This window comes from Stenella coeruleoalba (assembly GCF_951394435.1).
Source record: "Stenella coeruleoalba genome assembly, chromosome: 13".
Taxonomy (NCBI): Eukaryota; Metazoa; Chordata; class Mammalia; order Artiodactyla; family Delphinidae; genus Stenella; species Stenella coeruleoalba.
The window spans coordinates 68,182,680-68,202,159 of record NC_137159.1 but is presented as its reverse complement, the minus strand read 5'-3'; the positions used below and the strand labels follow the sequence as shown (position 1 = coordinate 68,202,159).

At 42.2% G+C, this 19,480-nt stretch overlaps 2 protein-coding genes and 1 pseudogene across 11 annotated transcripts in view; 1 reads left to right on the top strand and 2 right to left on the bottom strand.

The window, feature by feature from the left end:
* BABAM2 (BRISC and BRCA1 A complex member 2) overlaps positions 1-19,480 on the top strand; it is a 491,572-nt gene that overhangs the window by 448,719 nt on the left and 23,373 nt on the right. For all 9 annotated transcript variants that reach the window (XM_079940869.1, XM_079940870.1, XM_079940873.1 and 6 more), the window contains one exon: positions 272-425. In XM_079940869.1, coding sequence (XP_079796995.1) covers positions 272-425 — 154 coding nt within the window. The remainder of the gene's footprint in view (positions 1-271; positions 426-19,480) is intronic.
* Positions 5,474-5,900, bottom strand: LOC307196135 (annotated as a pseudogene). Its single transcript has one exon. The product of its transcript is annotated as an uncharacterized misc_RNA (transcript).
* Positions 5,636-7,306, bottom strand: LOC307196137 (serine/arginine-rich splicing factor 5-like). Its single transcript, XM_079940885.1, is given in 3 exon segments — positions 5,636-6,758; positions 6,761-6,827; positions 6,953-7,306. Coding segments are annotated over 2 exon segments (414 nt in total). The 5' UTR covers positions 6,816-6,827; positions 6,953-7,306; the 3' UTR covers positions 5,636-6,399.

Sequence of the window (19,480 nt, the reverse complement as noted above, 5' to 3'; positions counted from 1 at the left end):
CTAGTCTTCCTTCAGCACCTGCACATCAGGCCTCATATTGGTTGAATTTTTATTTATGGGTGACTTGCCTCTCCTCCTAGATTGTAAACTCCATGAAGACAGGGAAGGCACCTTGTATTTCTTGGTCTCTCTCTCTCCATACCTTTTGCCTAAGCCTCAACCAGTACTTGTGGTTCAAATAGTCTTGTACCCAACATTCAGGTTTAGCCCAAAAAGTGTATTAAAAGGCATTTAAGCCCTAACTTTCTTTTCCTTTCCTCTGTCTTTGCAGTTGACCTGCCCCTGTTTTTTCCTCGAGACCAGCCGACTCTCACATTCCAGTCCGTCTATCACTTTACCAACAGTGGACAGCTTTATTCCCAGGCCCAGAAAAATTATCCATACAGCCCCAGATGGGACGGAAATGAAATGGCCAAAAGAGCAAAGTAAGTGAATCAATTGTTACTTCTTGCAAATAGAAACATTTTGTTTATCTAGTCCAGGAGTTGGGCAAGCTACTGCCTGGAGGCTAAATCCTGCCCTGTGCCTGTTTTTGTAAATAAAGTTTTATTGAAACAGCCACACCCATTTTTAAACTTATTTTCTATGGCTGCTTTCATGCAACCATAGCAGAATGAGTAGTTGAAACAGACCACATGTGGCCTGGAAAGCAAAAAATACTTGCTATTTGGCCCTTTATAGAAAAAGTTAGCCAACTCCTCATCTAGCCTCCTCAGGTAGATTGCCTTTTTTACTTTTTAAATGGGTTATATGATTTTTCTGAAATCTACCTTTCTATTTATTTTATTTCTTTTTTTAAGATTTATTTATTTTTGGCTGCGTTGGGTCTTAGTTTCGGCGCACAGGCTCTTCGCTGTGGTGTGCGGGCTTCTCTAGAGTTGTGGCACGACGGTTTTCTCTTCTCTAGTTGTGGCACGCAGGCTCCAGGGTATGTGGCCTCTGTAGCTGTGGCAAGCAGGTTCCAGAGCACTTGGGCTCTGTAGTTTGCGGCACGCAGGCTCTCTAGTTGAGAAACGCGAGTTCAGTAGTTGTGGCACACAGGTTTAGCTGCCCCGCGGCATGTGGGATGTTAGCTCCCTGACCAGGGATCCAACCCGCGTCCCCTGCATTGTAAGGCGGATTCTTCACCAGTGGACCACCGGGGAAGTCCCTCTACCTTTCTATTTAGATTAGAGAATAAGTACTAGGTAGAAATTGGAGTTAAGGAATAACTGGTGTCAATGAAGAAAATATTGGCAGCTACTTTCAGTTTTTTTTAATGGAAAACTTCAGCTGACAGTAAACAAATAGAATTTTTGCCTAGTAGTCAACACATGGATCCAGTACCTAGTTTTTCATATGGAACTATAATGTCTTTGAAGGAACAGAGTGAATTATATATCCCATTGCATCTCTGCAGCCATTACCCAAAGTAGGGCCTATGTCTTCTTTGATTGAATAAATGGCTACACAGATAGCTTAGGACTGTTAAAATCCTTATGGAAGTAAGTTGGGAATTTGATAAAGGTTGAAGTTAGCTGGAGCTTGGAATTTAGAGATACAACTATTGCACATGAATCTCTCTGTAGAAAGCTTTCACCAGTCATATGGAATATGTAAGTGTAAATGCAGAGAGTGTTTTATAGGTAAGACTTTGGCATCTGGAACACCAGTCTTCACGAGCCATGGCCTTCCTAGATTGAAGCAACAGTGGATCAACACCATAGTTTCCAAAAGTAAATCATAAGAGTGGCAGGTGGTTATTACTGTATCACTCCGTACAGCCATGTGCTCGCACCTGTGATCCCAGCTGAAGGATGATCAGATCCAAAGAATCACAGAAATGAAGAATATCAATTCAGCATCCTCTTCATTGCTCATCCAGTATTTACTGAGCATCTACCGTGATCCAGGCAATGTGCCCCTTGCTGGGGATACAATGATAAATAAATTAGAAATTGTCCATGTCTTCATGGAATTTATAGCCCAACAGGAGAGATCAAAGCCTTTATCATATCAAACGTGTGACGGTTTTAAAGTACCTACTAGTAAAACCTGGGCTTTCAGACCTAGAATGCTCTTGATTGGTAAGACTTCTTGCCCTTTCCTTCCCCTCCCTGGGTCCAATTTCCATCCTCAGGTACCCACTGGCATCTATATTTTCTGTAGTACAAGGCCTTCACTCATAGCAGGGTTGGGGCTCTTTTAAATGACAGAGTAGCTTTCTCTAGAAATCCAGACCTCTCCAGATTCACATGTGGAATCCAGAGCTGTTGTTACCTGAACCTTTAGTGTGCCCGTCCTCCCTGTATTCCTTTTTGTCTGTGATGCCCAAGTCTGAAATTCTATTTAAGGAAAATAACAAACATATGCAAATGTGACTAATAACAATGAGTAAGACTGACTTATCTTGAAATAAACTTGAAAAGGGGGATTATGATGTAAGCTTTACATTTGAGGGATTGCAGTTGTTTAATTCTCCGGGCTTTCCCTGTGTATACATAGGATCTGCCCTTAGAAGATGGGCTGTTATTTGTGGTATGTGCTGTGGAGTCTGAACCAGATGTGTTTTTGTGGTTTCCATGGCAAAGCTATCTCGGTGTGTGTGTGTGTGTCCGTGCGTCCATATACGCACACGCGCGCTTCTTAAGTAGACATTTTAGAATGTATGAATTGAGTCTTTAAGGAGTTGCAGATCACAAGCCTATGATTTCAGTATAGGAATATCGTAAGTGAAGCCTGTTTATCTTAACAGATTGGTTCAGAGTTGCAAGAGACATTCGCTTTACTTTACCAGCCTAAAGAAAACATCCGAAGTAATGTTAAGAAAAGTCTGCTTTCTACTGTAATGAAGATGGATCCATTTTAAATGTAATAAAAGAGAAAGCCAGCAGCTCATGCTAGGAAGAAGAAATAGTTTAAAAGCTCCTTCTTAAATTGACCTGAGTAACTTCCCTGAGCTGTGTCAGAAGGCCAGGTAATGGATAAGCACAACCAGAGAACTGTCCTGCAGTACAGACCAGAGTTTGGTGGAGAAGGTGGAGAGACAGGACAGAAAGAGAGAAAGGTCAGCTGCAGCATTCCTTACACCCCCTGCTGAAAATATTGTATGTATACAGTGCGTAAAAGGCTATAATTCACTTGGAGAGCTCTGCCCAGGACATAAACACTCTCACGGTTTATGAACAGCACTAGAGCCCTTTGAGTGGAGTCAGCTGTTTATTCCCTCCTGCAGAGCAAAATTCTAAGCATGTGAATTTAGAAAGGACACTTTCTGGCCAGGGCTCTTCCTATGACATGTACTTCTTGCTCGTGGCTGTTCAGCAAATTCTGTCCTCACAAGTAAATTACCCTCTGCTAGGTGAGCACAGGCTTCAGGGTCATGTGTTCCCCAGTTCCTATCACAAGTTCTAATCTATAAGCTCTGTGGCCTTGGGCAGGGCTATAACCTTCCTGAACTTCATCGTGTAAAACAAGACTGTACTCCTCCCTACTGATGGGCTTGATATGAAGGGTCAGTCAGTGGGTGGACATGTGAAAGACCGTTGGGTTTAGCTTCTGCTTTGTCCCACGGTGCCTGTGCCCACTGCTCTCCTCCTGCTGTCCTTCTGCTCCTGCAGGTCTACCCTTCCTTCCACATTCTTCCTTATGGTTTTCCCATCCATGCTAACTTGCAGGCAGCTCGTTCCCCTCTTTCCAGTTTTGGTTGACTGTTGGTCATATACTGCTTTGAAATCTCTTTTGTATTATTCTTTGATTTTTTCACATCTTTGTATATATCTCATTTCCTTAATGGACCTGTGAGTCCTTTGAAGGCAAGGGTTTTGCATATATCTTTTAAAGATATTTATTGTCATGTAATTGACATACACTTATAATTTACGTACAATGAAGTGGACAGATTTAAGTGTATCTTTTTTAAAAACAATTATTTATTTATGGCTGCACTGGGTCTTAGTTGCAGCATGCGGGATCTTCATTGCGGCATGCGGGATCTTTGTTTTTTAGTTGCAGCAGGTGGGCTCACAGTTGCAGTATGCGGACTCTTAGTTGCAGCATGCATGTGGGATTTAGTTCCCCAACAAGGAATCGAACTTGAGGCTCCTGCATTGGGAATGCAGAGTCTTACCCACTGGACCACCAGGGAAGTCCCTAAGTGTATCTTTTGGTGGAGTTTTGACAAAGTTACCTTCTACCCCTCTCCAATTAGTCTCCTCACCCCCAAGACAACGCTGTCTGATTTCTATCACCATGTCTTAGTTTTTCCTCTTCTAGATACTTCTAATAAATGGAATAATACAGATTGTACTCTTTTGTGTCTTTTATAGTCAACATAATTATTTTAGAGTTATCTGTTATGGCATTCCTTTTTTTTACTGCTGAGCAATATTTCATTATATGAATATACTATAATGTACTAATCCATTCATCTGCTAATTATATTTAGGTTGTTTCCAATTTGGGGATTTTTATGAATAGAGCTGGTATGAACTTTTATATAAGCTTTGTAATAGACATATGTTTTCAATTCTGTTGGTAGATACCTGGGAGTATGTGTATGATTAACTTTATAAGAAACTGACAACCTTTTTCGAAGTCCTACCAGTTTATACTCCCACCGGCAATATGCTGGGTTCCAGTTGTTCCGTATCCTCTCCAACACTTGGTATTATCAGTCTTTTTAATTTTAGCTGTTCTATAGGGGATGAAGTGATGTGGCATTGTGTTTTTAATTTTGATTTCCTGATGATTAATGATGAGCATATTTTCATGTGCTTATTGGTATGTTTTCTTCTGTGAAGGGTCTGTTCAAATTTTGCCTATTTTTAATCAGGTTGTTGGTCTATTTATTATTGAGTTTTAAAAGTTCTTTATATATTTGTCAGAAATATGTGTTAGAGATATTTTCTCCTAATCTATGGCTTGCCTTTTCATATTCTTTGGTTTTTCAGTTTTATAGTCTTTTATTATCAATAACAAACAGCTGCTTTAACGTCTTTGCCAGGCAGCTGTTAAAGGGTGGGTGGACGGACACCCCTTGACCCTAACAAGGAAAACTCAAATTAAGCCTTTACGTACAAGCAAATTTAGAGCTCTTTTAAGTGTCCAAAGCTATTAATTAGTTTAAGTGAGGCATTAAACTAATTCTGTATCAACATATTTGAATAACCAGGAACTAAAACGTTCAAATTTTTCTAGTACAAAAAAATTAAATTTGCTTTAGTTATAAAAGAGCTCTGTCAATATACACAAACTGTATACTTCAGACATTCACAAAAATGTGAGCAGAAGGCTTATCAAAAACACTGAATACAATTAGTTTTCAACAACCCCTGGTGGTCCACATCTACAAAGATACCCAGCCCAACCCAACCCACCCCCCTCCAACTCCCACCCCCACAGAAAAGCACATACTTACCAGAATTTTTAGCAAGTATGGTTTGGGAAAAAAATTTTTTTTTTTAAATGGCCCCCACGGCAAGTTATTTACAGTTTAATTGCCACTGTCAACTGATCTGGACCTTGACCGGGACTGGGACCTGGACCTGGACCTCTGACGATCCACAGATGCTGGAGACTTAGATCTACTTGAAGAACCACGTCTCTGGCTCTTCTCAGGCACAGGAGACCTACTAACAGAACGGGACTTGCTCCGGCTCCGGATCCTGGACCGGCTCTAAGACTTGCGACTCCGGGAACGAGATCGGCTACGAGACCTCAAGGAACTCCTGGTCCGGGAATGAGACCTGCTTCGTGACCTACTGTGCCTTTTGCTGCCTTCAATTAATTTGATTTTTCTCCCATTTATTTTTTTTCCAGAAAGCATTCTTTAAGTCACCATAAGAGGCAAACTCAACTACCCCTTCATTTAATTTAGGTCGATGTGCGTCCGCAAAGGTTACTTCCCCAGCTTGTCTCATGAAATCTTTGAGATCCCTTATTATTATTTCCCTAGGCTAGTCAAGCAGCAAACCATTAATCGGTCGGAGAAACCTTCATGACATATGCCCAACTGGCTCTTCACCACCCACTTGAAGGACACTACCCAATCGATGGAAGCCTTTAATCTCACAGCCCTCCCTATTAGCAGACTACTGGCGGATGCAGACATGTTCTACTCTTGTGTAGTTACCAAGGACCACTTTACTGCGATCAGGATTCCAACGACCACCTAATTTCGTATCTTTGAACTCTTTTTGACCAGGACCTCTTATTTGGAAGCGTTACAGGAAGACAGCTCTCAACTTAGGGATCAGATCACGTTATCAACGCTCTGGGATCACTGCAACCTGGCACTTCAAGGAAGTGCACCGATTACGTCTAGACCGACAAACACAGATCTAGAGGTGGCCAATTGATCACTGTAGGAGCTGACTGGCAAAGTCAACCAGGCCCAACCAAGAGTGACCGAGACAACGATTAGGATAACCCACAGGCTCTCCTCGTCATAAGGCCAACGACACAGATAGGCTGCCAGCTGACTCTTGAAGATAAATTCTCAACTATAAGCCGATTTTCTGTTCTTACAGGTGGAGCGTTTCGTCTATCATTTCGAGGTCTGCGACTACTAAAACGGTCTGAGTAGCGTCCTCTACCTCTTCCGCCTCGAGATTGAGCCCTAGCATGTTCAACTGTAACCCTTTCACTGCAGAGTTCTTTTCCATCAAGTCCATATACAGCATCATCTGCATTCCTGGCATCCTCAAATTCCACAAAACCAAAGCCTCTTTTCAGATCAATATCTCGTATTCGTCCATACCCCTTGAAGAATCTTTCACATCTTTCTCCCGGGCCGCTGGATTTAGCCTCCCGATGAATACTCGACAGCCACTCATGTCAGGCTAGTACTTCTTCGAATAAACTGCGCTCATTGGACGCCATCCTCCGCACAGAGAGCAGCCCTGACCACTCGCGATCTGAGCGGCCATGAAGAAGCCTCAATCCGAGAAGCCTTTCCCTCAAAGTGAGCCACTCACCTACCGGACAGGATCTTTGGCAGCTGAGACCCAGAGAGGTCCGTAGTCTGCGACGGAGCCGGCAGCCTCCCCGCAGACCAGGACTCAACTCGTCTACGTCTCTCCACAACTCTTCATATTCTTAACAGTATCTTTTGATGAGCAGAAATTTTTTATTTTTAATTAAATCTATTTTATCAGTGTTTTAGTTTTTATTTATTTATTTATTTAATTTATTTATTTTTGGCTGCGTTGGGTCTTTGTTGCTGCGCACGGGCTTTCTGTAGTTGTGGTGAGCGGGGGCTACTCTTCATTGTGGTGCGTGGGCTTCTCATTGCGGTGGCTTCTCTTGTTGCAGAGCACGGGCTCTAGGCGCCCAGGCTTCAGGAGTTGTGGCTCACTGGCTCTGGAGAGCAGGCTCAGTAGTTGTGGTGCACGGGCTTAGTTGCTCTGCTGCATGTGGGATCTTCCCGGACCAGGGCTTGAACCCGTGATGCCTGCATTGGCAGGCGGATTCTTAACCACTGCGCCACCAGGGAAGCCCTATCAGTGTTTTATTTTTATGTTAATATTTTTGTATCCTCTTAATTATTTACCTTCCACAGGGTCATGAAGAGATTCTCCTGTGTATTTCTCTAGGAGCTTTGGTTTTGGTTTGACATTTAGGTCTATGACCCATCTCAAATTAATTTGGGGATGTGGTATGAGGTAGAGACTAAAGTTAATTTTTTTGTTTATATATCTCCAGGTTAATTTAAGCAACATTTGTTGAAAAAAACCTTTCTTTCCCCATTGAATTACCTTCATGCCTTTGTAAAAATAAATAGACCAGGGCTTCCCTGGTGGCGCAGTGGTTGAGAGTCCGCCTGCCGATGCAGGGTATATGGGTTCGTACCCCGGTCCGGGAAGATCCCACATGCCGCGGAGCGGCTGGGCCCATGAGCCATGGCCGCTGAGCCTGCGCGTCCGGAGCCTGTGCTCCGCAACAGGAGAGGCCACAACAGTGAGAGGCCCGCGTACCGCAAAAATAAATAAATAAATAAATAAATAAATAGGCCATATATGAGTGGGTCTGTTTCTGGATATTCTATTTCATCTATCTATTTTTCTGTTTATATACCAATACCAATGGTTCTTAGAATCAGGAAATGTAAATTCTCCAACTTTATTATTTTTAAAGATTGTTTTGGCTGTCCTAGGTCCTTTTCTTTTCTGTATACGTTTTAGAATCAGTTTGCAACTTCCAACCCCAACCTGCAAAAGAAAAGCCTCCTGAGATTTTGATTGGGATGGCATTGAATCTGTAGGTCAACAAGGGAAGAATCGACATTTTAACAATACCAAATTCTTCCTATCAGTAAACATGGTTTTATTTAGATCTTCTGTAATTTACCTCAGAAATGTCTTAAGATTACAGTGTAGAAGTCTTGGATATTTTTTAATGTTTTTGCTTTTATTGTGAATGATAGCTTTTCAGATTTTATTTTCCAGTTGTTGCTAGTATATAGAAATAGAAATGATTTTTCTATATTGACCTTGTGTACTGTGACATTGCTAAATTTACAATCCTACTAAGTTCTAGTAGCTTTTTTATAGATTTCTTAGAATTTTTTACATAAATAGTCATATCATCTGTTAACAGCTTTACTTCTTTCTTTCTAGTGTTTAAATCTTTACATTTTTTAGTTTCTTTTTTTTTTTTTTTTAACCTACTTGCACTGACTGGGACCTCTAGTCCAGTGTTGTACACAAGTGCTGCGAGCAGACATCTGGCCTTATATTTCCACATTAAAATTGATGTTAGCAGTAGGTTTTACATAGATGTCTTTAGCAGATTGAAGAAATTCCCTTATATTCCTACTTTGCTAAGAGTTTTTATCATGAGTGAGTGTTGAATTCTGTAGAATGCTTTTTCTGCCTCTATTGACATGATCCTGTGGCTTTTCTTCTTCTATTAGAGTGGTGAATTACGTTAATTAGGTTTTGACTGTTAGACCAACCTTGCATTCCAGGGATAAATAAACCCTTCTGAGTCATGATATTTTATCCTTTTTTATATTATTAGATTTGATTTGCTAAAATTATGTTAAAAGTTTTACATCTGTGTTCATGGATGATACTAGTCTGAAATTTCCTTTCTTGTGTTGTCCTTGTTAGACTTTGATAATAGCACTACACTGGCTTCATAAAAGGAAGTGGCAAGTTTTCCTTCCTTATCTGTTTTCTGAAAGAGTTTATGTAGGTTTGGCATTATTCTTTTCTAAATGTTTGGTAGAGTTTATTTGTGGGGAAAAAAATTCAATGTCTATACTAAATATAGGGATATTCAGATTTTTAAAAATTTCTTCCTGTGTTAGTTGTAGCAAGTTGTGGGGTTTTTTTAAGAAATTTATCCATCATATTTAAGTTGTTGAATGGATTGCCATAGAATTATTTATGGTATTGTCTTATTTTCCTTTTAATATCTATGGGGGCTATAGTGATATAACTTCTTTTATTCCTTACAGTGAAAATTTGTATCTTTTTCCTCTCCCTTTTTTTTTAAAAACAGTCTACCTAGGGGTTTATCAATTTTTCTGATCTTCTCAAAGAAACAAGCTTTTACTTTGTTGATTTTATCCATGGTTTGTTTTCCATTTTATTAATCTATGCTTTTATCTTTATTATTTCCTTCAATTTATTTTCAGTTTAATTTCTTTTTCAATTTTTTCAAAATAGAAACTTAGATCATTGATTTTAATCCTTTCTTTCTTTCTTTTTTTTTTTTGTGGTACGCGGGCCTCTCACTGTTGTGGCCTCTCCCATTGCGGAGCACAGGCTCCAGATGCGCAGGCTCAGCGGTCATGGCTCATGGGCCCAGACGCTCTGCGGCATGTGGGATGTTCCCGGACCGGGGCACAAACCCATGTCCCCTGCATCGGCAGGTGGACTCTCAACCACTGCGCCACCAGGGAAACCCCTTTTCTTCTTTTTTAATATAAGCCTTTAAAGGTATAAATTTCTCTCTAAAGTTTGCTTTAGTTGTATCCCACAAAATTTGATATTTTTTTTGTTTTTATACAGCAGGTTCTTATTAGCCATCCATTTTATACCCATCAGTGTATACATGTCAATCCCAATCTCCCAATTCATCCCACCACCACCACCACCCCCCCACCGCTTTCCCCCCTTGGTGTCCATACGTTTGTTCTCTACATCTGTGTCTCTATTTCTGCCCTGCAAACCAGTTCATCTGTACCATTTTTCTAGGTTCCACATATATGCGTTAATATACGATATTTGTTTTTCTCTTTCTGACTTACTTCACTCTGTATGACAGTCTCTAGATCCATCCACATCTCAGCAAATGACCCAATTTCGTTTCTTTTTATGGCTGAGTAATATTCCATCGTATATATGTACCACATCTTCTTTATCCATTTGTCCATCAATGGGCATTTAGGTTTCTTCCATGACCTGGCTATTGTAAATAATGCTGCAGTGAACATTGGGGTGCATGTATCTTTTTGAATTATGGTTTTCTCTGGGTATATGCCCAGTAGTGGGATTTCTGGGTCATATGGTAGTTCTATTTTTAGATTTTTAAGGAACCTCCATACTGTTCTCCATAGTGGCTGTATCAATTTACATTCCCACCAACAGTGCAAGAGGGTTCCCTTTTCTCCACACTCTCTCCAGCATTTGTTGTTTGTAGATTTTCTGATGATGCCCATTCTAACTGGTGTGAGGTGATACCTCATTGTAGTTTTGATTTGCATTTCTCTAATAATTAGTGATGTTGAGCAGCTTTTCATGTGCTTCTTGGCGATCTGTATGTCTTTTCCATTATCATTTTGTTAGAAAAAATTTTTAATTTCCTTTGTGATTTCTTTTTGAACCATGAGTTATTTTTAATTGTGCTGCTTGAATTTCAAGTGTTTGGGGATTTTTCTAGATGCTTTATTGTTACTGATGTTTAATTTCTGTTTTGGTCAGAGATTATAATCTGTGTGATTTTAATCCTTTGAAATTTGTTGAGACTTGTTTTATGGCCCAACATATAGTCCATCTTGATATAGTTCATGTGAACTTGAAAAGAATGTGTGTCCTGCAGTTCTGAGATATAGTGTTCTATATACATATTAAGTCAAATTACTTGTTAGTGTTGTTCAAATCTTCTATATCCTTACTATTATTTTTTGTGTTTATTATTATAACAGTTACTGAAAGGAGGTGGTAAAATTTCCACCTATGATTTTGTATTTGTCTATTTCTCCTTTTAGTTCTGTCATTTTTTGCTTTTTGCATTTTGAAGTTTTGTTATTTAAGTACATACATATTTGGAATTGTTATGTCTTCTTGATAAATTGGCCATTCTATCATTATGAAATGATTCTCGGTATTTCTGATAACACTACTTCACTTGAATTCTGCTTTGTCTGATATTAATATAGTTACACCAGCTTTCTTTTTCTTTTTTAATTTTTATTTTTTAACATCTGTATTGGAGTGTAATTGCTTTACAGTGGTGTGTTAGTTTCTGCTTTACAACAAAGTGAATCAGCTATACATATACATATATCCCCATAGCTCCTCCCTCTTGCGTCTCCCGCCCACCCTCCCTATCCCACCCCTCTAGGTGGTCACAAAGCACCCAGCTGATCTCCCTGTGCTATGCGGCTGCTTCCCACTAGCTATCTATTTTGGTAGTATACATAAGTCCATGCCACTCTGTCACTTCGTCCCATCTTACCCTTCCCCCTCCCCGTGTCCTCAAGTCCATTCTCTACATCTGCGTCTTCATTCCTGCTTTCTTGTGCCTATTTTTTGCTTGGTATATCTTTTTTCATCCTTTTGCTTTCATCATATGTGTGCCTTTATATGTCAAGGAAACCTTTTGTAACTTGGTTTTTTAAATCTAGTCTGATAATCTCTGCCTTTTAATTGGAGTATTTCATTCATTTATATTTCATATAATTAATGAGCTGGTTGGGTATAAGTCTATCTTCTTACTATTTGTTGTTTAATTTCCCCTGTTCTTTATCCCTTTGCTTCCCTTCCAAATCTTCCATTTGATTTATCTGAGTATTTTTTAGTATACCATTCTCTCTTATATTCGTCTTTTAGTTATAGCTCTGTGTATCATATTTTAGTTATTAGCACACTAAAATATATTCTTAATTTATCTCAGTCTACCATGAATTAATATTACAACAGTTCAAGTATAATGTAGAAGCCTAAAACAATGTAATTCTCTTGTGCTATTATATTCAGATGTTTCACTTCTTCACATATTATGAATCCCACAATACATTGTTATTACTTTGGCTTTTAATAGTCAGTTGACTTCTAAAGAATTTTAGAAAAGAAAGAAAAATTATGCTCCATTTTATTCTGGCTTTCTGCACATCCACACCCAGGCAGATAGATAAAGTTTCCCATTCTCTTTACCACTTGTCTGAGCCTCCCTCCTCAGAGGCCTGGCATTTGAGTAACATAAATACAGAGAGGAAATGCATGTGGCAGTTAAGAGCACTGACCCTAAAGTCAAGAGAGAGTTGGGTTTAAACCTGTCTCTGCTATCACTAGCTGTGTGACTTTAGGCAAATTCATAGTCTGAATCTGTCTCCTTATCTATAAAATAGTGAAGCTAGTTTAGAATATCAAATGGGGTGTGTGATTTTCTATTGTTGATTCCGCAAATTTTATATCTTAAAACAGCACAAATTATTATCTCACACTCTCTGTGGATCCAACACAACTTTCCTGGCTTCTCTGTTTAGGGTCCCAAAAGACTAAAATCAAAGTGTTGGCTGGGGCCATTACCACATCGGAGGCCCAGGGCCTCTTCCAAGCTCACTCAGGTTGTTGGCAGAGTTCAGATCCTTGTGGTTGTAAGACTGAGGTCCCTGCTTCCTTGCTGGCTGTCAGGTGGAGGCCATTCCCTGCCACGTGGGCCCCTCCATCATCAGGCTTGCAGTAGTACATCAAACACTCATGTTTCCAATTTCTGACTTCTGTGTTACTGACATCTAGTCTCTGATTTAAAGGGTTCATTTGATTAGGTCAGGCCTACCAGTTAATCTCCCTTCCTTAAAGTCATCCATTGGTTCCATGTAACATAACCCACTTACAGGAATGAAATTCATCATTTTTCAGTCCTGGGGATTATACAGGGAGTGTACACCAGGGGCTGAGGAATCTTAGGAGCTATCTTAGAATTCTGCCTACTACACAGGGTAATGTAGGTGAATTGTCCAGCATAGGATCTGTCACATCATAAGCATTCAGTAAATGTTAGAATTCAGCGTCATCATACCTGGAGGAAAAACAGAGATTTTTAATTAAAAGATGGTGGAGTCAGCATTGCTAGCTTCGCATGCAAGCGAGTAAACAGTCCCTCAAACCTCAGTGACTTGGCCAGAGATTCTTAAGTTCTAGGCTGCTCCGTCCATGGCTGCTGTCCCCTATGGTTGTGTCTTCTTGGTGCCAGTACAGCCAGTTTGAAAGGTGGAAAACCTCCATCCTTCAACTGTATAATCTACATAAAACCAACTATCACTTAAAAAAAAACCTGAATCCTCTCGTTACCTACCTTGGTATCTTATACATAGCTTTAGCTCTGTCTAAATGAATGAATCAGATAATTTTTTATAATCCTTTCTAGTTTGATAAATCTGTGAATAAGTGGAGTGAGTTTTCCCTGAGTTTCATTGTATAAAGCATTAGGTTGATCCTAGGGGCCTGAGTATGTTCTCAGAGCAGCATTGAACCCTAAAACCACCTACTGCAGTGGCTTGTCACGCATTAAATCCATTATATAAATGGAATATTTCGAAAAATAGCTTCTCGGTCAACACATGCAAGCAATTCATCATGAGCCTTCTAAAACATTTTGTTGTTTCCCCTCTTGACTCCATGTCAGAAAGAGATGTTATTTTCTTATTTAGAAACTTATCGAGATACTCCCAAAGCAATCCCTCATTCCCCATACGTGGCTCTTCACCGTGCATACTTCTGTTATTTGTCATTCTGTTGTCTTTGCAGAATAACTTTCTCTTTCAATAATTTTTTAAAATTGTACCTTCTGGGCTATTTCAATTATTTTTCATCGTTAATACCTTAGTATTCCCAAAGACACTGTTTCCTTCAAACTTCTCATTAGCTGCTAAATGCTTCAGTCCAGTCTTATGCATTAGCCCTCTAACTAAAACAGATAAAAACAGATCTTCTCTCCTCAAGAGAAGGGGGTTAGATGTCCCCACCTGATGTGCCCCTCATCCCTTCTCTTACTCTGACCTCCGGGACCCCTCTGGGATGCCATGGAGCACTGCGTGGAAATCCCAGTCCTAAGAGGGTACTTCACAGTACGGTCGCAGGAGCCCTGAGGCCTGAGAATTCTTTAGAGACCAGGGTAGGGCTCGTGGGGGGAAGGGTGATCTTGAAGCATAAGTGGTTATAATGTGAGCCTACTCACATCTCCTGGTAAGATTTAATTGTGGCATCAGGCCTCTCTCTGCAGTCCCTGTGCTTGGTAAGCTGGCCAGAGGGAACGCTGACTGAACCAGCTTTGGGGCCCAGGTATCCAGTCATCGCTCTGCATTAGGGAAAACCCTGACGGGGACTTTGCAGCCCTCTCCCTCTCCCAGGACCACTAACACCCCCCCCCGCCCCCGCCCATCCCTCCCCTTTATAACTGTATTTTTGGAACTCCCATCTGGCACCCAGGGGTAGGGGTTGACCAGGAAGGTAAGACTTGTGGCCACTGACTGCTCACCCTCACAGCCTTTCTGCGAGGGGAGCAGCTGCAGAACTGAGCCATTCTGGGCAGGAAGCGTCCTGGGAATGGAAGGGAGAGCCCCGAGCTAGGCAGAGCAACCAGGCTGGGGCTCCCAGAAAGCTCGGCCACACGGGCCCCATCGGAGCTCAGACCTCAGTGCAGAGCCTGCAAGCCCAGCTGCTGCTATGATTCATAGGTTTTCTTTCTTTTTTTTTTTTTTTGCCTTGAGTTTCCTAGGAATAGTTCCCTCTAAAAACTCCCAACCTCATCTCAGCTGAACTCCCCTCAAGAGAGAAGAGGGAATTTTCCAGGCCCAGGCTGGCCTCGCTTGGGGGATGAGAGCACCCGTAGAAGACAGGAGAGGAACCAGTGATGGTGCCTCCCGAGGAACTGGGGAAGGCTAAGGGCGCCAAACCTTCCTCTCCCCCACGCGCCCCGGGTTCCTGTGTTCACAAGCTGACCCATCCCTCCTAGGGTTTAAAGAGAAGGAAGTTGTGAGGAGAAAAATAAAGGAAATAAATACCATGAAATTCTTGGATCTTTGAACTCTCACAGAGAATCATTTTGAAAAGTATCTTCAAGGGATTTGGTTTGTTTTTTCCTTCAGAAGAGAGAGCAACAGAGACAGGGAGGACTCCAGATCTGCCTGGCATCCAGGCATCCTCTCCAAATTGCGTAGGGCAGAGAGAACATGTTATTTATTAGAACCTGACATCTGTTGCTGTGAAATGATAAGCTCCATTAAAAAGCGCGGCCATCAATTACTGCTAATACAGCCCTCATCCTGGAGTGGGCTGCTCACCACACTTCCAGCCTGTGCAGACCAGGCTGTACCAGGCACAGAGCATTCGCAGCCCCGCGCAGCCTCCCCGCTCCTTCCACAGGACCTCTCGGGCCGTCCCTCCCAGGCCCTCCAGCTGGGCTCCTGGCTTCCTTTGATTCCACTCTTTGGCCACTCTGAGGGCTGTTTTCAGGACTGAACCCCCTGTCCATGCTGCTTTCTCAGTGGGAAACAGGATGAGGCTTTACTCTCTGGTCTCAGTCATGCAAGCCGGAAGGAGCTGCACACAGCAGAGTAACTGGGAGATGAACGCATCTTAGTTGGGGGAATTCACTTAGTTGTGCTGTTGTGAGAGCTACTGATCAGATCAGGCTTGGGTATCCCTCCCAGGATGGGAAAACGTTCATGATAACCAAGTGCACCTACTTCCTTGTTTGTGAGTTACAACCCTACATTTTCTTGGAAAAATAGACAGATGTCCTATAAAGTCAGAAGGGAAGGAATAGGGGAGTTGGTTTTGGATTTTTATAGTATATGAAAGTAGAAACACACGCTTATTCATGGAATCGGAGTTGCCTTTGAACGGTTGGAAGGGAAAACGTACAGTAAGTAAAGAAAATGCAGAGAATAACAGCCTGGGAGTTAGGAGACCTGGGTCTCATTTGGACACCATTATTAATTTCCTGGGTGAACCTGGAAAAGACACTTCACCTTTCGGGGCCTCAGTACCCTCATCTGAAAGTACTGGGCTAGTAGCTGATGATCACTGAGCTCTAACATATTTCTGGGGTTTTAAGTGAAAATTGTGTTTAAGGTAGTTTAGCATACTTTTTTGTTCGTGTTGACAAAATTCCATCTCTGTTGCCAGAGGTCAGACACAAATTGAAAACATTGCTAAATGGAATTAAGTACACTCCGTACGTGATGTTTTTTTGTACAGCCCGTATCTAATATTTATAGAACACTTCAGCTGCGGGACGTGCACACATATGCCCTGAACACACACACCCAGTAAAATACTTCTAGATGTAATACTTTTTCAGATGTCAAGTTAAAACAGCTTCTCGGGAATTAGGCTTGACTGTTCAGATGTGCGTGTTGGTTTCTGACAGGTGCCGCCGGGGCTGCTCAGGGCTTATGATGTGGAGTCCAGCCAAGGCAGGAGGGCCAAGCCGCATGGTTCTATCATTTCTCATTGAGGCATGCATTCTAGAAATAGGGGAAGCATCAAAGGACGACCGTCTAATCTGTGCACATCATTAGTGACAAGCAGAGACCTTGCTTCTGCAGAAATGGGACTCTGTCTTGTCTGTGGTCAGATCCTTCAGCACAGGGACCACCTGTGAACATGAACTAGATTCATGACTTGTTAAAATCACAGCTTTATAGAGGTGAGCAAAAACAGGGAGCAGATATTGGGGTAGTAACCACTATGCCAGTGACCTCCAAAATCCACAGCCAATAGCAGAGCTAGGTTGGGTGACCAAGCAGGGGTGCATTTAGGAAGGTAAGTGTGACAGTAGGGGCCAGTCTCAGGACGTGGAACACGGAAGGAACCTTAGGCATCTAGTGCCACCAAATCGAGTATGGTCAGCATTAACCATTGTGGTGGAAATTAAATGGAGTGATTGGTATATTGAAAACCCTCAGCCCAGTGATTGGCGTAAACTTGACATTCACTTCATCATCTTCATTTCCTGGAAGAACTTGTTCAAGGCCATACAGTACAAAGATGAGAGCCCTTTTACCCGATCACTGGTCCAGGGCCGGCCCAAGCCGCCTCTGGCCTCTCCCCTTCACTCTGCCTGTTTCCCGCTCCCTTGCTCACAGGAGAGCACAATGGAGTCAAGGGCCGGAGGGCAGCATGCCTGCATCCACATACCCACCACCTTCCCTTGGGGTGGCCGGGCATCGAACCTTCTTCCTAGTGGCTCACCCAGCAGGCTGAGGGACGCTGTGGCCACGGGGAAAGCCCAAGGTATTCTTGAGCAGAAATAGCTCTCCTAAGAGTGTGGAGACCTGGCACTGAGTACCTTTAAGGGAAGGTGACCATTCCTGTGGCTGAACTCATTACTATAATCAGTGGGCAAAAGAAGAAGAAGGGTATGATGATGGAGCAGGCCAAAGGAAGGACACTGCTTCACAGCTGCCTCCAAACCAGCAGGAAGGCTGCACAGTCAAGAAGAGGACAAAAAATTCCAGTGACTCCTATCTTCCCAGACAGAACTTCTGGCACTTAGTCATGCCTAATGGAAAATGGAAGCCAAGAAAGCAGAAGTGAGGCTGGAGTGATCTAGGGTAGTTCTTATCCAGAGTCCCCTCTGAGGAGAAAAAGTGCCCTGGATGGTCAGGGCTGGGTTGCCAGGTAGAAGTGCCACGGCCATGGGGAGAACAGGCTTTAGAGCAGCCGTGATTATAAGAATCAAGTGGAACAACGACTTCTGCAGTGAAGTTATTGCTAGTAATTCATCCAGCAAACATTTAAGAGCTATATACACAATAGTTGACCCTCAAACAATGCGAGGGTTAATCCACATATAACATACAGTCGACCCTCTGTATCCAGAGTTTCTCCACATCCGCGGATTCAACCAATCATGGACTGTGTAGTACTGTAGTATTTACAATTGAAAAATCTCCGTGGTTCAGTGGACCCATGCAGTTCAAAGCCATGTAGTTCAAGGGTCAACTGTATATACAGAGTATGTGCAAAGCACTGGGGACCACAACACACACGCACACACACACACACACACACACAGGGTCGCTGCCCTCCAGGCGCTAAAACTCATCCACCTGTTGTGAAGAGTCCCAGCTACAAAGCCCCCTGATTGATTTTTGGAACCGTCCATCACTGGTTGAGATTCTGTTCCAATGATAGGGCATCCATGACATTAACTACTCAGTACACTGAGTACAAGTCAAAATTGCAAAGTGGGAAGCTCTGTAGCTCTTCTAAAAATCAAATTTAGAAGACCAAAGTTTTCCATTATTGATCATTTTGGGGATCGGATAATCTTTAAATTGTCATTATTTCAGTTGCCCAGAAAAGTGAAATTTATGGGAACGTATATGTAAAGGCAAGACTGTGTTGTTTCTTTCTGAGAATAAGTGATAATGGATCAACCAGTCTCTCCTGATCATCTTATAGACAATGATAAGAATACATGTGCATTGAAGGCTTTCACTGCACCAGCACAGCTGCAAATGCTTTATATATTTTAATTCCTGTGATTCTTGTAACAACCCTATGCGACAGGTACTGCCGTTACACCTATTTTACAGATGATGAAGCTGAGGCCCCACAAAGTGAAGTGACTTGTCCAAGGTCACAGTGTAACTTAGTGTAGGAACTGAGGATATACCTTGGGTTTCCCAACTTTTAGACTGACATTCTGCTCTTACAATGCCCTGCCACTCTTCCTCAGACTGATTGCCTGAGTTGTCCCAAAATTGCCAGGCAAGTGAGCTCAGCTGTCTGTCTGTAACTGCAGGGTCTCTGGGTTCTCTGCCTCGGTCAGCACACAGGTTTGGCAAGCCCCAGTGTGGATTTGTAGTGGCAGTCATTTTGATTAGGTCCTGCCCAGATCACCAGCATTTTTCCCATTCTTTTATTCATTCATTCAGCAAATATTTATTGAATTCAAAGTAGGTATCAGGCACCATGTTAAGTGATGCGTGGGACACAGTCTGCCTTCACTGGACCAGAGGTGAGATGAAAATTCTACATAAATAACTTATCAGGCAGCAGCATGTGCAGCATGCGGGTGAAACGCAGTCAGAGTCCCGAGGAGAGATGATGATGTCTGTTTCCTGAGATTGAGGTGGCTGACTCTAGAGGGTGGGTAGGAACTGATGTGCAGAGATGGAGGGAGGACACTCCTGCCAGAGGGAACAGAGGCTCAGAGGCCAGGAACCATGGGGTTCCAGGTAGGCCAGTCTCCTTTGAAGAGGGCAGCAGTAGATGAGGCAGGAGAGAAGGAAAGAAGAGAGGCAGGTAACAGA